General features: G+C 36.6%; 1 protein-coding gene across 3 annotated transcripts in view; it reads left to right on the top strand.

Annotated features, from left to right (window-relative positions):
• The window catches only part of PLCG1 (phospholipase C gamma 1), a 167813-nt gene that overhangs the window by 56193 nt on the left and 89657 nt on the right, over positions 1-21963 (top strand). For all 3 annotated transcript variants that reach the window (XM_053714432.1, XM_053714364.1, XM_053714504.1), the window contains 6 exons: positions 3116-3268; positions 10257-10350; positions 12029-12076; positions 20477-20561; positions 21000-21083; positions 21771-21793. In XM_053714432.1, coding sequence (XP_053570407.1) covers positions 3116-3268; positions 10257-10350; positions 12029-12076; positions 20477-20561; positions 21000-21083; positions 21771-21793 — 487 coding nt within the window. The remainder of the gene's footprint in view (positions 1-3115; positions 3269-10256; positions 10351-12028; positions 12077-20476; positions 20562-20999; positions 21084-21770; positions 21794-21963) is intronic.

Raw genomic sequence — 21963 nt, 5'->3', positions numbered from 1 at the left:
GGCAGTGGTTCCTTCTGTATAATGAGCCTGCCTATCCCTCCCGTCATCCGTGTACTTTTGCTTTGGTATTGGTATCCCAGAAGTAATGATGACCCGTGGACTGATCACACATAACAGAAGAAAACATAATTTATGCTTACCTGATAAATTCCTTTCTTCTGTTGTGTGATCAGTCCACGGCCCGCCCTGTTTTAAGGCAGGTAAATATCTTTTAAATTATACTCCAGTCACCACTTCACCCTTGGTTACTCCTTTCTCGTTGATTCTTGGTCGAATGACTGGGACTGACGTAGAGGGGAGGAGCTATATGCAGCTCTGCTGGGTGAATCCTCTTGCATTTCCTGTTGGGGAGGAGTTATATCCCAGAAGTAATGATGACCCGTGGACTGATCACACAACAGAAGAAAGGAATTTATCAGGTAAGCATAAATTATGTTTTTTTTTAATTTTTTTAAAAACCCTAATTTTAAAAGAATACAATTTTTTTGGCTAGGGTTGATCTTTAAACTCCACAAATTATTGAGCTGGTATATAAATGAAACCACTATTAGTATATATAGATATAAAATGTGTGTGTATGTGTGTGTATATATATATATATATATATATATATATATATATATATATATATATATATATATATATATATATATATATATATATATATATATATATATATAAAATCTCAAATGGTCTGGCTCCTAATTTTTAAACACATTTGTCAAGTATATATATATATATATATATATATATAATAAAATATACATTTTATTTATTTTTCTCTCTCTATAAACAACCCTCAAATAAGCATTGTGTTAGCTAGGTACAGTGCCCTCAAGTAATATTGGCACCATTGGAAAATATGATCATAGAAGGCTGTGAAAAATTGTCTCTATTGTTTAGCCTTTTAACCTTTTGTTATAAAAATATGCAGAAATACTCTGCTCTCATGGATATCAAACAATTGCAAACTTAACCCAGGTCTATCAAAAAAAAACAAAAAAAAAACTTTGTTACATATGTGTGTGGCGCATAGTCAATACTTTGTGCTACCTCCCTTTCACATGATAACAGCTGTTCTCCTATAAAGCCTGATGAGGTTGGAGAGTACATGGCAAGGGATCTGAGACTATTCCTCAATACAGAATCTCTCCAGATTTTTCACATTTCGAGATCGATGCCAGTTAACTATCCTCTTCAGTTCACCCCGCAGATTTTTTTTGTTTTGTTTGTTTTTTGGATTAAAGTCAGGGGACTGGTATTGCTATGGCAGTATTTTGTGGTCAGTAAACCATTTTTGTGTTGAATTTATGTTTTGTATCATTGTCCTGCTGGAAGATCCAACCACAGTACGTTTTTAATCTTTCTGGCAAAAGCAGTCAGGTGTTCATTTAATATCTGTGGACATTTGAGTCCATGATGCCATGCATCCTAACAAAATGTCCAGGTCCTCTGGCAGAAAAACGCCCCCAAAATATTAAAGAGCCACCATATTTTAACCATGGGCATGAGGTACTCTTCCATATGGCTACCTCTCTGTGTGCGCCAAACCCACCTCTAGTGTTTATTGCCAAAAAGCTCTCTTTTTGGTTTTCATCTGACCATAGAATCCAATTGTATTTGAAGTTCCAGTAGTGTTTGGCAAACTGAAGACACTTAAGTTTGTTTTTAGATGAGAGTAGAGGCTTTTTTCTTTAAAACCTTCCAAACAACTTGTGGTGATGAAGGTGACGTCGGATTGTTGTTTTGGAGACTTTCTTAACCCCAAGACGCAGCTAACTTCTGCAATTCTCCAGCTGTGATCCTTGGAGATATTTTTGCCACTCAAACCATCCTCTTCACAGTGCGTTGAGACAAAACTGAAACACATCCTCTTCCAGGTTGATTAATAACATTTCCAGTTTAGTGGAACTTCTGAATTATTGCTCTGATGGTGGAAATTGGCATTTTCAATGCTTTTTCTATTTTCTTACAGCCACTTCCCATTTTATGAAGCTCAACAACAATGTGCCACACATTACAGCTATTCCTTAGTGTTACCCATTGTGATACATGACTAAGTGAATTTGGCCTATGTGTTACCTCATATTTATACCCCTGTGAAACAGGAAGTCATGGTTAAACAATTTTCTGTTCTAGTGACCCAGGTGTACTAAAATAGTGTGACATATTAATGAGAATATACTACAAATATTAAATTTTCTCATATGAATTCAGAAGAAGTACCAATAATAATAATCATTGTTTTTTTTTTATTTATTTTTTTTTGGATAAAACTGTGTTGTGTTTGCAATTGTTTGCTATCCTTGAAAGCAGAGTATTTTTGTGTATAATTGTTGTTTTTTTGTTTTGTTTTTTACAAAAGATCCAAAGGTTAAAAAATAAAGACAAAATTTCACAGGCTTTACCAAAATTAGTGGCGGGCACTGTATGTAGTTTTGTGTGGCCTCCATAAGTATCTGTGTATGATACAGTGATGCGCCTCTGTGGGAATCAACCCTGGTGGAAGGGACTGATTCAAAAAAAGAAAAATGCAGTGTTGTCCCTAGACAATAAAGGAACAAAGTGATTCCAAGCTAAATAAAAATAAGGATGGTTCAGATGGAGCGTGCAATTTAAAAAAAAACCTTTCTAATTTACTTTTTATCACATTTTCTTTGTTCTCTTGGTATCTTTTGTTGAAAAGCAGGAACGTAAGGATAGGAGCCGACCCATTTCTGGATCACTATATTGCAGCAGTTTTGCATATCCATTTGCATGAGCACTAGATGGCAGAGCTATTTCCTGCCATGTAGTGCTCTAGATGTCTACCTAGGTATCTATTCAACACAGAATATCATGGGAATGAAGCTAATTTGATAATAGAAGTAAATTGGAAACTTTTTTTTTAATGGTATTGCTCTGTTTTATAAAAAAGATAATTTTTAGGCTTCATGTCCCTTTTTCAAATTGTGTAGCCTATTGTGTCAGTGTATTTCCACTACATGATAAACCTGATCATCTTATCTGAAATATAGTGTACCACTTCTATATACATATTTAATATGAATGTCATCATGGTGAGATTGTTCCATGCATTGTTATCTAATTTGGTGTTTTCATTCCCCTCCCTCAGTGGATATTCGAGAAGTGAAGGAGATACGGCCGGGCAAGAACTCTCGGGAGTTTGACCGTTACCAAGAAGATCCCACTGTGCGCCTGGAACCAGCTCACTGTTTTGTTATTCTGTATGGAACAGAGTTCAGACTAAAAACATTAAGCCTTCAAGGTATGAACCCCCTATCATCGGACATAGGGTTATCTCAAAATACTTTTAAAAGAACAGTAACACTTTGGGACTGTAATACAAAACACTTGATAATGGTTACACATACTTTTATTTATTTTGCCCCCTTTTTCTGTAATTTAAATGCTGAAAATTGGGGGGGTTTCTAAAAGAGCACATGGCAGGCCTCACAAGTCTAAGATTGTCACATATTTGTCCCTGCTTTGCAGTTTTTCTCCTGAAGTCACACAATGGAGATTTTGTTAACACAATGACAGTGGCAAACCTTGTCGTCTCCAGTCTGTTTGGCCCCTCCAAAAAAGGAATGTGATGGGTGGAGTTTGATCTTTGGAAAACAATCATAGCAAACAAGGTGTTAATCTGTTCTAATCTTGTTCAGACTTTGCTGGTTTGCTATTCATAGATGACTGCAGAAAAATGTTGTAATTACAAGTTGTTTACTTTCCTTTTGACAGTTTTTTTTTATAGCTGACTACATAAGTGGCTTATTTAAAAAAATAATTGCTGGCCTAGGCACAGAGACCCTGCCTGTTCTTCTCTTTCCATACTTTGCTTGAGGCCAGGCCTCAGGAGGACTTACTGGCGCTTTGTCACCTTTTCCTTTGTAGGGTGATTACTCCTCTGAACATTAAAGGGACATTAAACACTACTACGTAAACAATACAGCAAAAAGAAAGTAACAATAAGAGTAAACCTAAATATTCAAAACCTATATATACATTACATTAGTGTGTTAGATATGTTTTACAGAGTGTGCACTTTTATTCTAGCATATGTCTTGTCCAAAAAGTATTATACACGTCCGCATACTGGAAAAAGAGCAAAGAAAGGAACGGGACAAAAACGTAGCTCTAAAGAAAAAAAACCTTAGGACTAAGATCTTATCTTGTGAATGTGATGGAAACTAATTTTTCAATATTATGACAATGGAGGTTTTTGACAAACTTAGTAACCTGTGTATCTCTGTGCCTTCTAATGATAAAGATAGATGCCTTATGAACCTCTGATGCTCTGTATCTATCAAACATGAACATTTTATTATTTCATAACAAAACAAAATATTGTCTCATGTTGAATAGGTGTCCACTCTTGGACCAATTTTTACTTCTTAGTGATTATAAGGAGAGACAGTGGGGAAAAGGAACAAACCAGGGTTGCATTTTAAACCCATATGAAATGCTTTGCACAGACTCCATATGATAGAATATTGGAAATTATAAAGAGGGTCACCTGCAGGTTCCAACTACCACAAGGGTATGGGAGAGTTATAGATACATCTTTGTAGGCTGTATGCACAAGTTAGGACACTCACTCAGATTCCAACATAAAGTATGATTTTATACTGAATAAAATCCTCCTTCTTAAAACTACTGGCTCCCTATTTAAAATTTGTTCAAGCTTAAATAAGTTCTAATTAAAATAGTATATATTCAAATATGGTCAAATTTCAATCGTATAAAAGGATTAGTAAAATGAGATGTCGCTTTAAACCTCCCAGTATGCTGATCTAGTCTAGCTCTATGCTTCTGGGGCATAAGTATGGTAGGGTAGGCTTAGTAAATAATGAAATTCTATAAAAAGTGTGTTCTTATTAAAAGCACTACTGTTTCTGGGGATGTGAGTAAACCACCTCAAATATTAATAAGTAGCTAGACTATATTCAGACCATTAATAAATAAACCACTTCAATAAACAAAGCTGGCATTGCTAAAGGAACTTGTGAAAATACTGTTTTCCTCAGAATAGAAACTGTAGAACAAATATCTTTGATACATAATGAACTGCACATATACTTCAAATATGTTGGGTACACAGATGATATAGTGCTATATCAAAAAATCCGTAAGAATATGATCAGTATAAGCTAAAGCAAAACTCGTTTGGAAACTGAAATGAGTATGAAGCAACACAATAAATAGATCAGATCAGTCTATCGTCATATTAGTTACAATTAAAGAGGTACAGTTAAACATACGGACGAAATATGATTTGGGAGATGACTATACCCAGAAAAGCATGAGGTAGTCTGTATAGAAGTGTACACACACACGGGTCTTAATTTGCACCTTACAACAAATACCAGACCTTTAAAATACAGCTTTAGGCTTATCAGTCTGGTCGTCCTTAACATCAGTGCTTACCCCACTCCTTTCCTTCTGAAGCAGCCATATACTGTATATTCCCATAAGTGGGGACCGTTTTGTGAGCAACGGCATGAATGTCTCAATCTGTGCACGAGACAGAAATTAGAAGTGCAGATGGTTAAATAGACTAGCAGTGTTCAGTGGATTACACAGCTAGTCCTCACAGCCACTAACAAAACCATCCATCATGGCCACTGCCTCCATTTTTAACCTATATTTCACTGCAGTTATAAGAAGGAGAGTTGCTGCACATGTGCGAACACATTAGCACTAAAATTCAGTGAAACCTAGATATTAACATGGCGGCACACGGGAATAAAAGGGGGTGAGAAATTTCTTCAGTAATATACTTACAAAATGTATTTAGTGTTTCCATTTTAAAACTCTTAACTCAGAGCTGAAGAGTTACTGTTCCTTGCCTGTGTGATTATCTCCGCTCTTTTCTTTCATAAAGTTGGTGAATGTCTGCGAGCCATTACCGCTGGTAATTCCACTCCTGGCCACTAGGAGGATTCAAAGATTCCCAAAACTTCAAGATACCTTAACCCCCCCAACCTCTCTGGTAAACCAGTCTTATCTTTGCAAAGGAAGGTGAAGAATGGAGGTGCTCCAAGTGTTTTTGTTTGAGGGGTTCTTAGACCAATTTGAGGTCCATTTTCCCCTCAGAGAACTACTATTTAGACAGAGGAAGTTTATGTAGTATTGGCACAACTACACCCAGTGGGAGTTGGTCACAGGCCTGCCACAGGTGTCACAGGGACTGGTCCCTAGCTTCCACCTCATTGTTATACTCCACATACTCTGATCCTCTGCTGTCACGTGTATAGCACTGGATTGGCTAATCTAATAGAAGCATTTTTTTCCTGCAGATGGTAAGTCCAGTAGTGTGGTTGCTTATTAGTTAAGTATGTAGTTGAGAGCTAGTTTGATTTCTTGCTTTAAGGTTATGGGTTCTGGTTCTTGCTTTAAGTGGTGTCTTTAGACCAATTTTGTCATGTTTATTTTTTACTTTTTGTCATAATTCAAAAGATTCTAAGGAGAGGCGTCTTCATATTTTGGATGTTAGGGCTTTGAAATTCTATTTGCTGGCTACTAGGATTTTAGACAATCCTTTTGTTTTTTTTTCTAGTTTTAGAAGGTCAGATGTTAACAGCAGTTGTGTTGTCTTCCTGATTTTGAAGCTTTTGATTCATAATCCTTCTTCTTTTTATTTTTTGGACGCGAGTTAGCCTCCTCCTAAACATCTTGCTGCCCATTCTACTAGGTCAGTTGCTTTTTCCTGGACTTTTTAAAATTAAATTTGCAATGCAGCTACTTGGGTCCATGCCGGTGTTGCCTAGCTTATCTGCTTTACGGTTATGGGTTCTGGTTCTTCTTTGGGGGAGGGGGGTATGTGTGTGTATGTATATGTGTGTGTGTATGTATATATATATATATATATATATATATATATATATATATATATATATATATATATTCTTCAACAAACTACAAGAGAACAAGGACCATCAAAAATTTCCTAAGGCCCTGTACAGATAGGGAATCAAGCACTCTTTTTTTATAAAAATAGCTCAAAAAAGAGTGCTTGATACCCTATCTATACAGGGCCCTAGGAAATTTTTGATGGTCCTTGTTCTTCTCTTGTAGTTTGTTGCAGAATAATTTTTTATAGGGTCTGCACCACATTAAAATTATAATCTAACATAACATTAATGTTTTCTAAATTCTGATAATATTTTCCATGGGAAAAGACACATTTATAGTAGCCATTTGTCCTGTACCCTTTTTGTTTATATATATATATATATATATATATATATATATATATATATATATATATATATATATATATATATATATATATATATATATATATATATATATATATATATATATATATATATATATATAGTAATGGCTTGTGAACTTTCACTAACTTAATGAAAGAAAATATAATTTATGCTTTCCTAAAAAATTTATTTCTTTTTTGGTGGTGAGAGTCCACTAGATCCGCCCATTTTGTGATTTTAATTTATATATTGCTTCAATATGTGTGCATCTTCTTCTCCCCCCTTTTTTTTTCCCCTACTCTTTTTCGTGCTCTTGTCCTTTCCTACCTTTTCTTCTTTGCTTGCCTATATGTCATACTGACTTACCAGTGAGATGGGAGGGTTTCCTAAGGGCTCTTGAAGTTTTGTTAATCTTTGCCTCCCCCTAGTGGCCAGGAGGGAAATTCCAAGGATTAATGGCTTGTGGATTCTCACCACAATGAAATAAATTAATTTATCAGATAAGCATAAATTATATTTTTTCAGTTTTAAACCAATGAGAGTCCTTAATCCCACCAAGGCAACTACAAGTTCAATGTCTAGCAAGGAGCAGAGCTTAAGGGACAGTCAACCCAAAAATTACTGTAACTTATTTAGATTAGTTAAATAACTATCTTTACAGTAAACTGTAGCCAAAGTTTCATCTAAATAAACTTTTGCAGAAAATAAACTTACTAGATCTCATCTAGCAGTTTGGAAATGGCCGCCAGACCCCTCCTTCTCTGACGTCTCCCTAAAGCTTGCACTAGTACAGGATCCTTTTCTCTAGTCTCGTCCCTGCGCGCTCCTGCAATTTCAGCTCTCTAGCAGCTGTTCATACCCGGCACTCATTGCCTCTCATCCATGCTGTGCGTTACAGAGAATGAGAGGCAGTGAGTGCCAATAGACTAGCGGGGGAATCCGTAAGCCGGTACATCTCACTCCAGCCAGACTGCCACGTAAACCTTGTTAAAATGAAACTCGCTTACCCCACATCAATCTTCTCACCAGCAGGGAATCAATATCCCACGAAGAAGACCTAATGTCTGGAGCGCTGTGTGTATGGGAATTTATATACATATATGATTTAACAGGATAGGGCCAGCAGACGGCAGGTATCCGAGCACATCTCTTTGGGATCTGATTTGGGATGGAATAAATGATTTAAATTTAGTTCAGTTGACCAGCTGTAGGACCAGAAAGTGAATTATAAAGGCAAAATAAAAATATGAGCCTGTAAAAAATGTATTTAAAATAAGAGTCTGAATACATTACTTAGAAGTGGGTTATACTGACAAGTTCAGTCAATCTGAAGGACTACAAATGTGAACTACTACGGCACTCACTGCCTCTCATTCTCTGTAACGCACAGCGTGGATGAGAGGCAGTGAGTGCCGGGTATGAACAGCTGCTAGAGAGCTGAAATTCCAGGAGCGCGCAGGGACGAGACTAGAGAAAAGGATCCTGTACTAGTGCAAGCTTTAGGGAGACGTCAGAGAAGGAGGGGTTAGACGGCCATTTCCAAACTGCCAGATGAGATCTAGTAAGTTTATTTTCTGCAAAAGTTTATTCAGATGAAACTTTGGCTACAGTTTACTATAAAGATAGTTATTTAACTAATCTAAGTTACAGTAATTTTTGGGTTGACTGTCCCTTTAGTGCAAGTCTGTATGGAGCTTGTATGGTGTCTATAATCTGTGGGTCCATCAACTGCTCGGTAATCCAGAACCTCCTCCTAACTAAATTCCATTAAAGGGATATAAATTACCTTAGATTGTACAAGACTTTTTATTATCTTGAAAAAGATTACTGTATCAGAAAGGATTATACCCTTGTTTGTTGCAATAATTTTTCAGGAGCCAGACTACTCCACTACCACCTCTTGCTTTAATTGAAGGAGCATTGTTAGTGGAGTAGAAAATGCATGCGCGGTCATTTTGTTAGCAAAACATTCATTGTTTTGCAGTTCCTTATCTGATCACCTCTGTTGGGGCTAATTAGAGGGAGCTATGTAGAAGCTTTATTCTTGTGAGATCTGCAGTTTGTATTTCCAATTCTGATAATGGGGAAAACTCACAATTTTAGTTGAATTCTTTTTATTAGTAAGAGAACGGAGTACAGCACAATAGTTCAAAACATATCCATACATTAAGTAAGTCACAAGACTTGTACGGTCCTACATCCTTTAAAGTCCATATCTCTCCATTTTGAGTAAACAAAAGGGTCTTTGGCTGAACCAGATAACCAGTTCATAAAGTTAAAAAAAAAGGGAGGAATAATTAAACAAATTGTATTAAAGAATTTCCAACAAAATAAAATAAACTAATATGAAATAAATGAAAATGAGATAAAAATGAGTAACAATAAAATTAAGAGGGTGTCCAGTCTCGGAGTAGCCAGCCTAATATGGGGTAGAATGATGTACAGTGTCGCTGTCTTATCTTTTAAATGTCTATCTAGGTACCAAGAGACAAGACTATCCTTGTGGAGAATAATTTACATTTCTTTTATAATCATCCCAAATAGTGTGTAGTGCAATAAAATTGTCGGTAGTACCTCTCTTATAGGCGGAGTATTCCTCAAGCTCTAATAGCTCGGAGACTTTATCACGCCAGTTGTTCAATGTGGGGATATCTTTAGTCTTCCATATTCTAGCTATTAACAGTTTTGCACTGTTTGTGAAAATGCGAAATAGAGGGAGCAGGGATCTGCAGGGCAATTTAGTGGACTTATTTAGTAGCCAAATCAAGGGGTCTGGGGGGATCGAGACCTGGAAAATTATTTCAACCTCGTGTATGATCTCGTACCAGTAGTGGTTTAGCCGGGAGAAAACTCACAATTTTAAATGACAAAATACTTTAGTGAAAGTGTCCCTTTTTTTTCTCTTAATAAAGCTTTGCATAATTTTAAATTCTATGCTAGAGCAGAAAATATGTAAGAAAAAAATTCCCTGCTGCTACTTCAAGTGTTGTTGTTTTTTTACTTTATTTCTCCCTTTGTTTTTGTTTTTTTCTATAGCAACGTCAGAGGAGGAAGTGAACATGTGGATTAAAGGGTTAAATTGGTTGCTCCAGGACACCCTTCAGGCTCCCACCCCCCTGCAAATAGAGAGGTAACAGATCTACCAAGGGCACTATGTACTTATGTGCATAAAGGTCCAGTCTAATAGTGATGATTTATGATTCATTTAAACATCAGTCCTGGCCAGTGATTCTGAACTAGTGTGTGAGAACCCATGACTGTACTGCAGGGCTTAGTAAAAGTGCGATGGCCAAAAGGTGTGTTTCCTGGGTAACTGGTGGCTCATAAAGAAAGAGGGGTAGGACCTTGATCTTTAAAATCAATAGTGTAGATAATAGACCTTTTCTTGACTTTAAAACCCATTGTCTTTGTCTGCTGCAAAATAATAATTTTCACAAATGCTTAGTTTTCTTGGTTTAAAGTTAAAAATAAACTAATTCTGCCTCATTTGGTTTAGGGTGTTTTTTGATACCGATATAGAATTTATGGAGTATCAGTGATTTAAAAAATAAATAATAAAAAAATTGAAGTTCCCATGACGATATTGAGGGGAAATAATGGGAAAACGTATGGGCTTCCACAAGGGGGGGCATTTCCTTCTCCACCTGGAGTACAAATCGCAAAAAAAAAAGACAGTTGAATGTCCATTATTCTATTTTAATCCCCCTGAATGTAGCTCCATTTTAGAGGAAGAAGCAGAGTATTCTGGGAGTTCTATAGCATTCTGGAATTTGTAGTTACTCGGTATTGGCATTCTGCAGTTCTTGACTTATTCCCAATATGTATTGTACAGTGGTGAGAATGAGCTTCCTGGAAGGTAGAAAGCTTTGCATGAGGACAAACCCCTCCTCTATGCTGTGTGTGTATGTGTCCGAGACACTAAGGAAGGCAGGTGGGACTATTGTCTGACACTTCAAACAGGTTTATATATTTGTATGGTCAGACCCTCAGCACAAGTGTTAGTGGTGGGAAGAGGTCTTAAACTCAGCACCACGACTTCCATGTTATATAAAAATATGTTTTATGTTAACTTAAGTTGGTTCTTATGTCTTTTTTTATAACTGTGTAATACAAACTAATCAAATAAGGAAAACACTAAGAGCCAGATTACGAGTTATGCACGAGTGATATCAGGCTGACTGTGCGCATCAGATGTAGCACTGGTATTACAATTTGAAAGTAAACGCGGTCACTTGAGCGCAATTGAAGTTAAGAGAGAGATCACATTTTCTGCTATGTGAAGAACATTGGAATGTAAAATATTCATATTTTCATGTCGGGTTAGCGCACTTGAATATATGCGCTCAGGTTTGCATGCGAGTAGGATGTTTGTTTGTTCCCCCCCCAGTTTTTTTGCTCCATTGACTTCTATGGGGGGGAAATACGTTACCACGCGTGCACAATATTCAAAGTTTAGCTTTTTACGTGTTTCTGGTTCGCGCAAGCTAAAACGTTTTACTTTTCAACTTCTAATACGCTCACAAAAAGCTTACTTCCAGCGGAGTTAGCTCGGGAGTGGTAAATACCGCTCTACTTGCCCTAAATAAAATAATAAATACAACTATATGCTCCTATTTTTTTATTTATTTAACAAGAGCCTGGATAAAGACTATAAATGTTATTAAACCCCCCAAAAAAATATAAATGTGTAATTAAAGTTTAGCAAATAGTGAGTCCAAAATGTTTAGTGTACTAGAAGGGTTTAGAAACTACCTTTTTTTTCTTTGTGTTTTATGTCATTTGTCACTTTTCTTTCTGACCTGTTTTAGGTGGTTACGGAAGCAGTTCTACTCCTTAGATCGAAACCGAGAAGACAGGTAATTTAATGAAGTGATTGCTCTTTTTCGGCAGTGTTCAAATACTTTGTTTAAATAATTTCCTTCCAATTCCATATTAATTGCAATTTCTTCTTGAAAGTTGCAAGTATAAAAGATGAAGACAATTTACTAAGTAGAGGGGAAAATTACTGATTCACATTGAGATGATTTTTCTGTGTTCTGATTTCATGATATCCTTAGAAGCCCCTGTATCTTTTAATTTTATTAAACCCAATGATAGTGGGGGCTTCTAATATAGATGGTTTGTGAGAGGAATTATATTACTGCTGGCTACAGGGGCAGGTAGAAATAGCTCATTTCTGCTTAAAGGGATTGGAAAGTCAAAATTAAACTTGAATGATTCAGATTTTAAGACTGTTTTTAAATTCAACTCTATTATTAAATTGACTTCATTATTTTGGTATCCTTTGGTGAAAACTATATGTACATATCATACGCTACTGTGAGCTAGCTGATGATTGGTAATTAAACACATTTTATTTGTTGTCATTGGGTCAACTAACTACTAGTAGTATATTGCTGCTCTGGATTTGACTTTAACTATGGGTTTAATCTTTTTGCAGGGGCTAAACAGACATTTTATATACAAGCAACGGTGCAATAGCAACATATTCTAAAGTATTGGAGCATTTTCTTTTTACACTTTTATTCCTTTAACTCAGTGTAGTTTCTGCATGTTTGGTGCAAGGTAGGAGCATAGTTGCCAACTGTCCCGTTTTTGCCGGGACAGTCCCGGAATTTGGGACCCAGCCCCGGCCATTTAAATGTCCCGGACTGTCCTGGCAATTCCCTGGGAAGCAGGCAGCCTGTTCTGGTCCGGAACTAACTAACTCAAGACAGTGGTCAGGGCTTGTGATGTAAACAGAGGCCGACAGCGTGATTGGTTGAAAAGGAGTGTTTGAAAGGGGAATGCGGTAGAATGTCACTCGAGAGCGCATGTGTAGAACAACAGGAAAAAGGCGCGATCTTGGTTTTTTAACCAGAAATGAAAAAGCGATCCACTCATGATGATCTCCATTGGCTAAGAAGTAGCTCGGGAAGATGTGGCTGTGCCCGGTTTGTGGTGTAAGCGACCACGGGCGGGGTGTGAGGTGGGAATGGAGGTCTAAAAGCAGCCTACTATGCTCTGCTAGCGGTAATTCACAGGCTGGGCCAGCTTCACATGCAGCGGCTGCTCTGCTTGATGGGCCGGAGGCTGGAGCTGCTGTGCGGGGCCCTGGCGCTCAGCTGTGCCCTCATTGTGGCGCTCAGGTTCACCTGCAGGTAGTCGTGGTCTGACTGAGGTTGGTACACACCTGTGGGAGGTCATGGCAGTGTCACTCTTGTTATAGTGTGACATAGTGTCACTGTTGTAATATTGTGTGATATAGTTTCACTATCACTGTGTCTGATATAGTGTCACTGTGTGGTATAGTGTCCCTGTGTCTGATATAATGGTATGTGTTTAAAGGGACATGAAAGCCAATTTTTTTCTTTCATGATTTAGAAAGAGCATGTCATTTTAAACAACTTTCTAATTTACTTCTATTATCTAATTTGTTTCATTCTCTTGATATCACTTGCTGAAAAGCATATCTAGATATGCTCAGTAGCTGCTGATTGGTTGCTGCACCTAGAGGCCTTGTGTGATTGGCTCACACATGTGCATTGCTATTTCTTCAACAAAGGATATCTAAAGAATTGAGCAAATTAGATCATAGACGTAAATTGGAAAGTTGTTTAAAATTCCATGCCCTATCAGAATCATGAAAGTTTAATTTTGACTAGACTGTCCCTTTAACCCACCAAAAGGTACATTAGAGATTCTGCACATCTCTTTAACCAGCTATAAACAGTGTATTAAAAGACTAACAACCAGTATACCCGCATTCTACTACTACAACCCACATGTTCAGAGCCTCTGCCTTATTCGAAATGTGAGATGCACAACCATTATGGAGTATATTATATCATTCATTTTAGAAGTGTCTAAGTACTGGCTCATCCAAAACATATTTATTTTTGGTGGGGAATAGTTTATGCAAAAATTTGGTATGACAGTAGGTGCCCCTCTTATGCCAATATCTATTTGACCTTCCTTAAAGCACTATACATTTTTTCAGATAATTATCTCTTTAAAAATAGACTTATAGACATAGATTGTTTACTATTCATATGGAATACTGAGGGTACAAGCCAAACTGATCTTTTGAACATAATTCCAACATGGAGGAGATCACGTGCTTGGACCTTTTTTTTTTTTTTTGGAAAGTTACAGCAATAAGATTTTCACTGTAGTGTTCAGGAAAATTATGTCAGGCAGCATTATCCTAAGGGCTGACATCTGTCTCCTAGCCCATATCACAAGGGGTAAACCTATAGTGTGATTGTGTGATATAGTGTCTGTCTGATAAAGTGTCCCTGTGTGATAGTGTCATTGTGTTTGCTATATTGTCTATGTCTGATATAGTGTCACTGTGTGATATAGTGTCATTAAATTGGTTCTTTATAGATCTTTTTTTCTACCATAATAAATAGGCGGAGCTAAATTATGCTAATAATGTGGGTTTGGCAAAGTGGGCAGAACTTAAGCACAGGGGGTGTGGTAAAAAATTTCATGCAGGTAATTGATATCTGAAAAGTGTCCCTGGAATTTTTTTTTCAAATGTTGGCAACTATGTAGGAGCTCAACTCTAACTGCCACAGCCAGTTTCTGGTTATTGAAGGAACCTCTGTGTGTACCTTAGCACTGCTGTACACTTGGGACTTCTCTAGTCTGTGGGTTACCGTTATCTCACTTGTTCTTACCCAGTGATACTGCAGATGTTTAGGTGTTTGTAATTGTGTACTGTTTGCTTTCTATCTACTGCGCCCTATGATTATGGTGAATAAGGTAGTGTGTTCTATCTATGTATTTATTTTGTGTTAGTTGTAGGGCTAGTGGGTGTGTATAAGTGGTATCCCTTTTTGTTCTGTCTTGTAACCTTTTTTGTAGTTCTCTCCACTGATTTATTGCTGTGCCTACAGTTGCTGCAAGAAATAGTTTGTGAAACCTGAACTTTAGTATTGCCTGGATTTCTGCATTGATTACATAAAATGTGACTTATCTTCATATAACTCACTAAACTAATAACACACAAACGGTTGTTTTTTAATTGAAGTCATTGAGTGATCATTGATGGTGCAGGCTGAAAAAAAATAAGTCAACAGTTTAATTTATTAACTTGTAGATTCTACTTTAGCAGCAACAACCTCAACCAAATATTTCCTGCCTTATAAGACGGTGAGGATACATTTTGGACTATTTCTCCCTACAATTCTAGTTTCAGTACTTTCTGAGTTTTCTTCAACACTAAATTAAAAATAAAACTTTCATGTTCAACATAGCTGAAAAAGGGGTTGCTGCTATAGTGGTCCCTTATTAGATAGATTTTTAATTTTTTTTATTATTATTTTTTTTTTTATTTTATACGTTTTCAAGACCTCACAGGTCTCTTTCTTCTCCAAATGTAGATAAAAGCTGTCTGAAAAGGAGAGGCTTATATCTTGTTGTTATTATTATTATTATTATTATTATTAATAAGGCTGTTTCCAGGTAATTTGATTAACACATAGCCAGTTCCTATCAATATAAGCTGTTACCTTCAGATGTAGTAGGCAGGGATTGAAGTAGATGGTTAGGATATTTTATACACTACCTCATGGTGTGTCAGAGTCTTGATTCAAACCAGAAAGTCATGAGTTGAAAGGTTTGATATATTATAATTCCCATCTCCTTTGGTCAATGATATTTTTAAAATTTCCCTTTCAAATGAATACTTTTAGATCCTTTAGAGTGTGCAGGTTGTGAGAAGTGTTTACCCCCTGTGCTTCGTGTATCTGGGTGGTGAATGCAGTGGCTGTTGCACCTGTATTTTTCATATGAGGGCACTTTTTGCACTGAATTACATATATTACATTCCTGGATTTGCAGGTGCATGATCTTTAGGAGTGCTGGCTTTTGATATGCGGTCTGATTACAGATGTGTTGGCATATTTCCTCCTGTTGCAGGGTTTAGTGCCACAGAGAATGCAATTTTAAATATATATATCTATCCTTAGGTTTCTTTTGATATCCTAAGTAGGCTTAGGAGCAGCAATGCATTACTGGGCACTATCTGCTGATTGATGGCTGCACATAAATGTTTCTTGTCATTAGCTCACCTAATGTGTTCATCTAGCTCCCAGTAGTAATGTTGCTCCCTAAACAAAGCATACCTAGAGAATAAAGCAAATTTTATAATAGACGTTGTTTTTTTGTTTTTTTTAAATTGTTTGCTCTATCGAAATCATGACATAAATATGGTTACTAATCACCATACAATTGTTTTTCCTCCTGTTCCTGTCACCAGTCATTCTCTTATGCTCACCCCTTACAAGTGTTAGTTATTAAGTCTCTGCATCTTCACACTGGGCGCAACCATCTTGGAGCTAATATTTGTTTATCTTTTTAACTGTGCAAAAAAATGCAATAATCTAACAATTCTGTCCCTATTATGTGAGCTAAACTGAAGTGAAAAGGTACAGCTGATAAAAAGCAAATCTGTGGAAGTGCACTGCTCCTAAACAGGATGCAACAATACATAAGCTACAAGATGGCGGCGCCCATTATAAAATGCTGAGTTTAACCATTTGGATTCTGTAATGAGTATAAAATAAGAGAATGGCTTTTAAAGAGAGCTGCAGGTATAGGATGGAAAACAATAGCATGATGAGTAGTAGTAACCATCCTACTGTAGTTGTACCCAGGGTTTTAATGTCCCTTTAAGCTTTAGGTCATGGACTGCTGTCCTGACATTCTCCTGTAAAATGTCTTAATACACTTTAAAATGTATTGTTCCCTCAGTGATTGAAAGGCCTGAGGCTTTCTCATCTCTTTCAGGATTGCCTGTTGTGCACTTGGAGTGATCTTTTTCAGGACAACCACTCCTAGGGAGAGTGGCTACAGTCCTGAATTTAATCTTTAGTAGACAATTTGTCTCATCTTGGATTGATTTTCCAGCTTTGTGCGTCTCTATAATGCATCTTCTAAGGTCCTGTGAAAGTTGTTGGGATTGAAGAACAGATTTGTCAGTAACCAGGCTTTGTGTGTCTTTAGTTAAAGGCAGGATATCTGTGAAACCCACACTTCCAAGCCCATCTCTTTAAAGTGATGGTAAATCCTAGCGTTTGTGATACGCTAGGATTTACCATCGTAACAAATGAAGGGGACTTTAATTCATGAAGTATAAAATACTTCATTCTGAAAGCCCCTTTATTTGTTAGCAGCGTTCGCTGCGCTGAGCTGCTGCAGCCCACGGCAGAATGCTATTTGGCTGAGAGGTGACATTTCCACCTCTTAGCCAATAGCCGTGCTGGAAATTCAGCTTGGCGCCGCAAAACATGGCGCCAAGCTGGATTTCCTGCACGGCTATTGGCTAAGAGGTGGAAACGTCATGAATGAAAGTCCCCTTTATTTGTTACGATGGTAAATCTTAGCGTTTCACAAACTCTAGGATTTACCATCACTTTAAGCCCATCTCTTTAAACACCTGACTCCAAATAGCTTTTAGAGAATTACTTAAAGGCCCATTTAAATACAGTAGAATTACAGGATTAGCAAATGCATAATAAAAAGACAATGCAATAGCATTTACTCAGATTGGCATAACATTGTTTTTCCTTTTATCCCCCACCCATTTCTTGGCTCCCTGTATCATGTGACAGCCATCAGCTAATCACAGATTTATATGTATACCCTGTGAACTCCGTAGTAGCTGGTGCCTCAGAAAGTGTTCATATAAAAAGACTGCACATTTTGATAATGGAAGTAGACTGGAAAGTCTCTTTACAAATGCTGCTCTATCTAAATAATGAAAGTTTAATTTTGATTTTGAAGGCTGCACTGTTAATACTTTAAATAAAAAATGTAAAAGTACAACTGTTTGTCTATTACTGTGACTTGGATGAAGACCAGAGCACATTTTATGAGTAATACATTCAGTAATACAGCTAATTCCAGAGGGCTCACAAACTTTCTTGCAACGTTGTAAATATTTTGTATGTGCAATATAGGTGTAGACTGATTTTGTGTGCAGAAATGTGATGTCATTTTGTAGGATTTCACATTTGTCTCTCTTTGCAGACGACATGGTGCGATATATGCTTCAACCATTGTCAATGTACCTAAAATAATGCAAATAATTGTGGAGTTTAGTTGTATATCTGGATATCAAATTAAAGGGACAGTCTAGTCAAAATTAAACTTTAATGATAGGGCAGGCAATTTTAAACAACTTTCCAATTTACTTTTATCATCAACATTGCTTTGTTCTCTTGGTATTCAGTATTCAATGTTGAAAGCTAAACCTAGGTAGGCTCATAAACTGATTTCTAAGCCTTAAAAGGCCACCTTTTATCACAGTGCTCCAGTTAGTTAAAGGGACAGTTAACTACAGAATTTTTATTGTCTAAAATATATATAATCCCTTTTATTATCCATTTCCCAGTTTTGCATAAAATAGTTTTATTTATATACCTCTGTGATTACCTTGTATCTAAGCCTCTGCAGACTGTCCCCTTTATTTCAGTTCTTTTGACAGACTTGTAATTTAGCCAATCAGTGCTGACTCATAATTAACTCCACGGGAGTGAGCACAATGTTATCTATGGCACATATGAACTAGCGTTTTCTAGCTATGAGATACTGTTAAAATGCACTGAGATAAGTGACAGCCTTCAAGGGCTTAGACATTAATATATGGTTTAGCTTTCAAGAAAGAGAATACCAAGAGAGCAAAGCATATTTGATAATAAAAGTAAATTGGAAAGTTGTTTAAAGGGACACTGTAGTCAGAAATGATATGCAAATAAAATCTTAGTATAGTTTTAAAACGCCTATTTTCTAATGTACTTCATTTATTAAATATGTACCCTTTTGCCAATAATTTACTTTGAAATATTAATCGTTTCCCAACCTACTTGTATGTCAGCCGTTACGGATTCCCAATCCGTGCTGACAACTGCAGTTGTAAGATGGCGTTTTTCTGAACTAATGCGCATGCGCGAGTTACCACAGCGTCACAGGAAACGTCACCATCTGCAGTAGAATAAGGCAAGTAGAATCTATCGGCAGCAGTCGAGTGAGCTGCGCACATCACGTAAGTACATAGCTTACGATCGCTTCCAGAATCGCCCTAGAATAAACGAGCAAACTATACTTATTATGGAAACAGTCCGGAATAATCTTATTTATATATATATTATAATTCTCATTATGCTACACCAAATAGAATCTTCCTTGACACAAACAAGCTAAAATTACCAACTCTTAAATGTATGGCAAACAATTTTGACTCAAAAAATAAGTTAGTGTTTTATCGATTCCCTAATACTTTAGTAATAAAAAATAAAAATACATAATATAAAGTACTATTCTTACATTTATTAAGATATAATAAAAAGAACTAAATGCAGAAGCTAAACTCTTGATTACATATAAACTGAACAAAAAAGTTACTGCTTTAGTTCTTTTTAATTGTAAACAGCCGTACAATATTTAGCTAGATAAAAGACGTGTCAATTTTATCTAATACGTAGAAAGTCTGGATAACCGATTCAATAGATTTTCCCTCCTATGCGCAAGCGTAAAACTAACAGAGATGTGGGTAACTTCGGCTTCTACAATTACAAATGCACATGCGCGATTTAGCTGAATTGATGCGCAGGCTTATTAGGAAGGGTTATGCTGGTAATGATATGCATAGGAGCGAAATGTTATTGGTCAATCATTTCATATACACACTATGCCGAAAACGGTGGGCTGGAAAAGGTGACGTCATGGCCGGGTAATATTTAGTTAAAATATAAGGTTTGTAAGCTTCGTTTTATACAAAATATAGGTTAGTAGCTTTTAATAGATGATAATTATACAAAATATGGGACTATTGAGTAACGAAAAAAGTAAAAAACAGTAATCCTTTAAAATTACAATCTGTAACATAAAAGTTACATTTTGACAAGGCTGTCCCTTTAACCATTTGTGAACAATGCTATTATTTGTGGATACACTGTAGCATCCAATAGGGAAAGGCCATAGTAGTTGTATCATGCTTGCAAATACTACTTATACTTAGGAAATACTGGAGGTTGCATCAGTGAAGTTTCTTGGTAATAATAAATCCATAAACAAATATTTGGATATTCCAAATAATTAGGTGGGCCTTGCTATGAAGATGTGAGGTTGTTAAATTATGAAATGATTGATCTATACTGACAGACTTCTAGTATCCATAAGTTATTTTTGGGGTCATGTGATTTGGTCTTTAAATTTGACCCCACCTCAGTACTGGCCTCCCATAATGCTGATTTCCCTCTATTTAGGATTTCCGCCAAGGATTTGAAGAATATGCTGTCTCAGGTCAACTACAGAGTCCCTAACATGAGGTTTCTGCGTGATCGTCTAACTGTGAGTGTTCAGCAGCTGCTTATATCCATCTCTATTTCATTGCCTGACACTTATCTCGCTCTACTTCAATTTCTCCTTTGTCCACTCTCTCCTGTTTGTTTTCACCTGTGAAGATTCCATTTCCAGGACACTTGTAAATGTATGCCCTTTCCCTCCTGATGGCTGCATTCTGGGTGTTTGGTGTCATAGCCTACAGGAATAATGTCATGCTCTGCTCTTATTGTTCTCTCGTTAGAGAAAGGTAGGAGAAAGGCTGATAATGCAGTGCTTGAAATAACATTATCACCTTTCACTTTCTTCTGTGAGATAAACCAGTCAGTGCTTAACCTTCCCACCAATCTTCTGCTGTTAGTGCAGAATCACGCCTTTACTGGAAATAGAATTATTTTTGTTGTCCCTAATTGTTTGCATGTTTCTGGCTATTCCTTCTTTCTTTAGGAAGTTGAACAGAGGAACAGGGAGATTAACTATGCACAGTTTGCCCAGCTGTATCGCAGCCTGATGTACAACGCACAGAAGAATGTACGTATATGGCGCGCGGACGCCCCCTCCCTCGCCTCTCCCGCGCACCACCCTTGAAGAATGGCAGAAGGCTAGAAACCTATTGTAGAACTGAAGTCATCCAATATTGTGACAAGATTCTCAATGGCAAACACATTTTGAGACCTAGCACTTTTTAAAGAATTTATTCTGTGTTTTGCATATTTAAATAAATAAAAAAAAAAACGTATTATTGTATTTAAAAGAGACAAACATAGAATTTGACGTTGGATAAGAACCAAAAATGCCCATCAAGTCTACCCATATTACTTTTTGTAACTTTGTTGAAGAGATACCTAGGAAGGTATCTGGAGCTTTACATGGCAGGAAATATTCTTGCAAAACTGCTGCCAGACACGTACATGCTCTTGAGATATATATATATATATATTTTTCAACAGAAGATGCCTATAGAATAAAGACAATTTAAATAATAGAAGTAATTTAGAAAGTTGTTTTAAAATGTGCGTGCGTGCTATATCTGAACCATGAAAGAAAAAACTTTAAAAAAAAACTTAAAAAGGTGCATGAAACCAGCATTTTGTCAGCAGTAAATGAAAGGACATAAAAAAGCCAACACAAAAAAAATGTTTGTGAATTATTTTTTTGTGCAGTTGTGGTACATTTTGATTGCCTCCTCTCACTTTATGCTTGTGCTCATTTTTACAGATGCCACTTCCCTTTCTAGAGAGGTAAGTCACTGTAAAAAGCATGTAAAGGACCATTAAATACAGTAGAATATAATAACACAATACACAATAAAAAGGCTATACAATAGCACTTGCTTTGAATTTGAAATGAGTAGTAGAATATTTTCTGGCAAATTTTCAAAGTTAAAGTGTCAGTAAACCTTAAAAATAAT

This window comes from Bombina bombina, chromosome 1 (genome assembly GCF_027579735.1).
Source record: "Bombina bombina isolate aBomBom1 chromosome 1, aBomBom1.pri, whole genome shotgun sequence".
In the NCBI taxonomy this organism is placed as follows: domain Eukaryota; kingdom Metazoa; phylum Chordata; class Amphibia; order Anura; family Bombinatoridae; genus Bombina; species Bombina bombina.
Note: the sequence above shows the minus strand (reverse complement) of the source record. Positions and strands in the feature narration are given on the sequence as shown.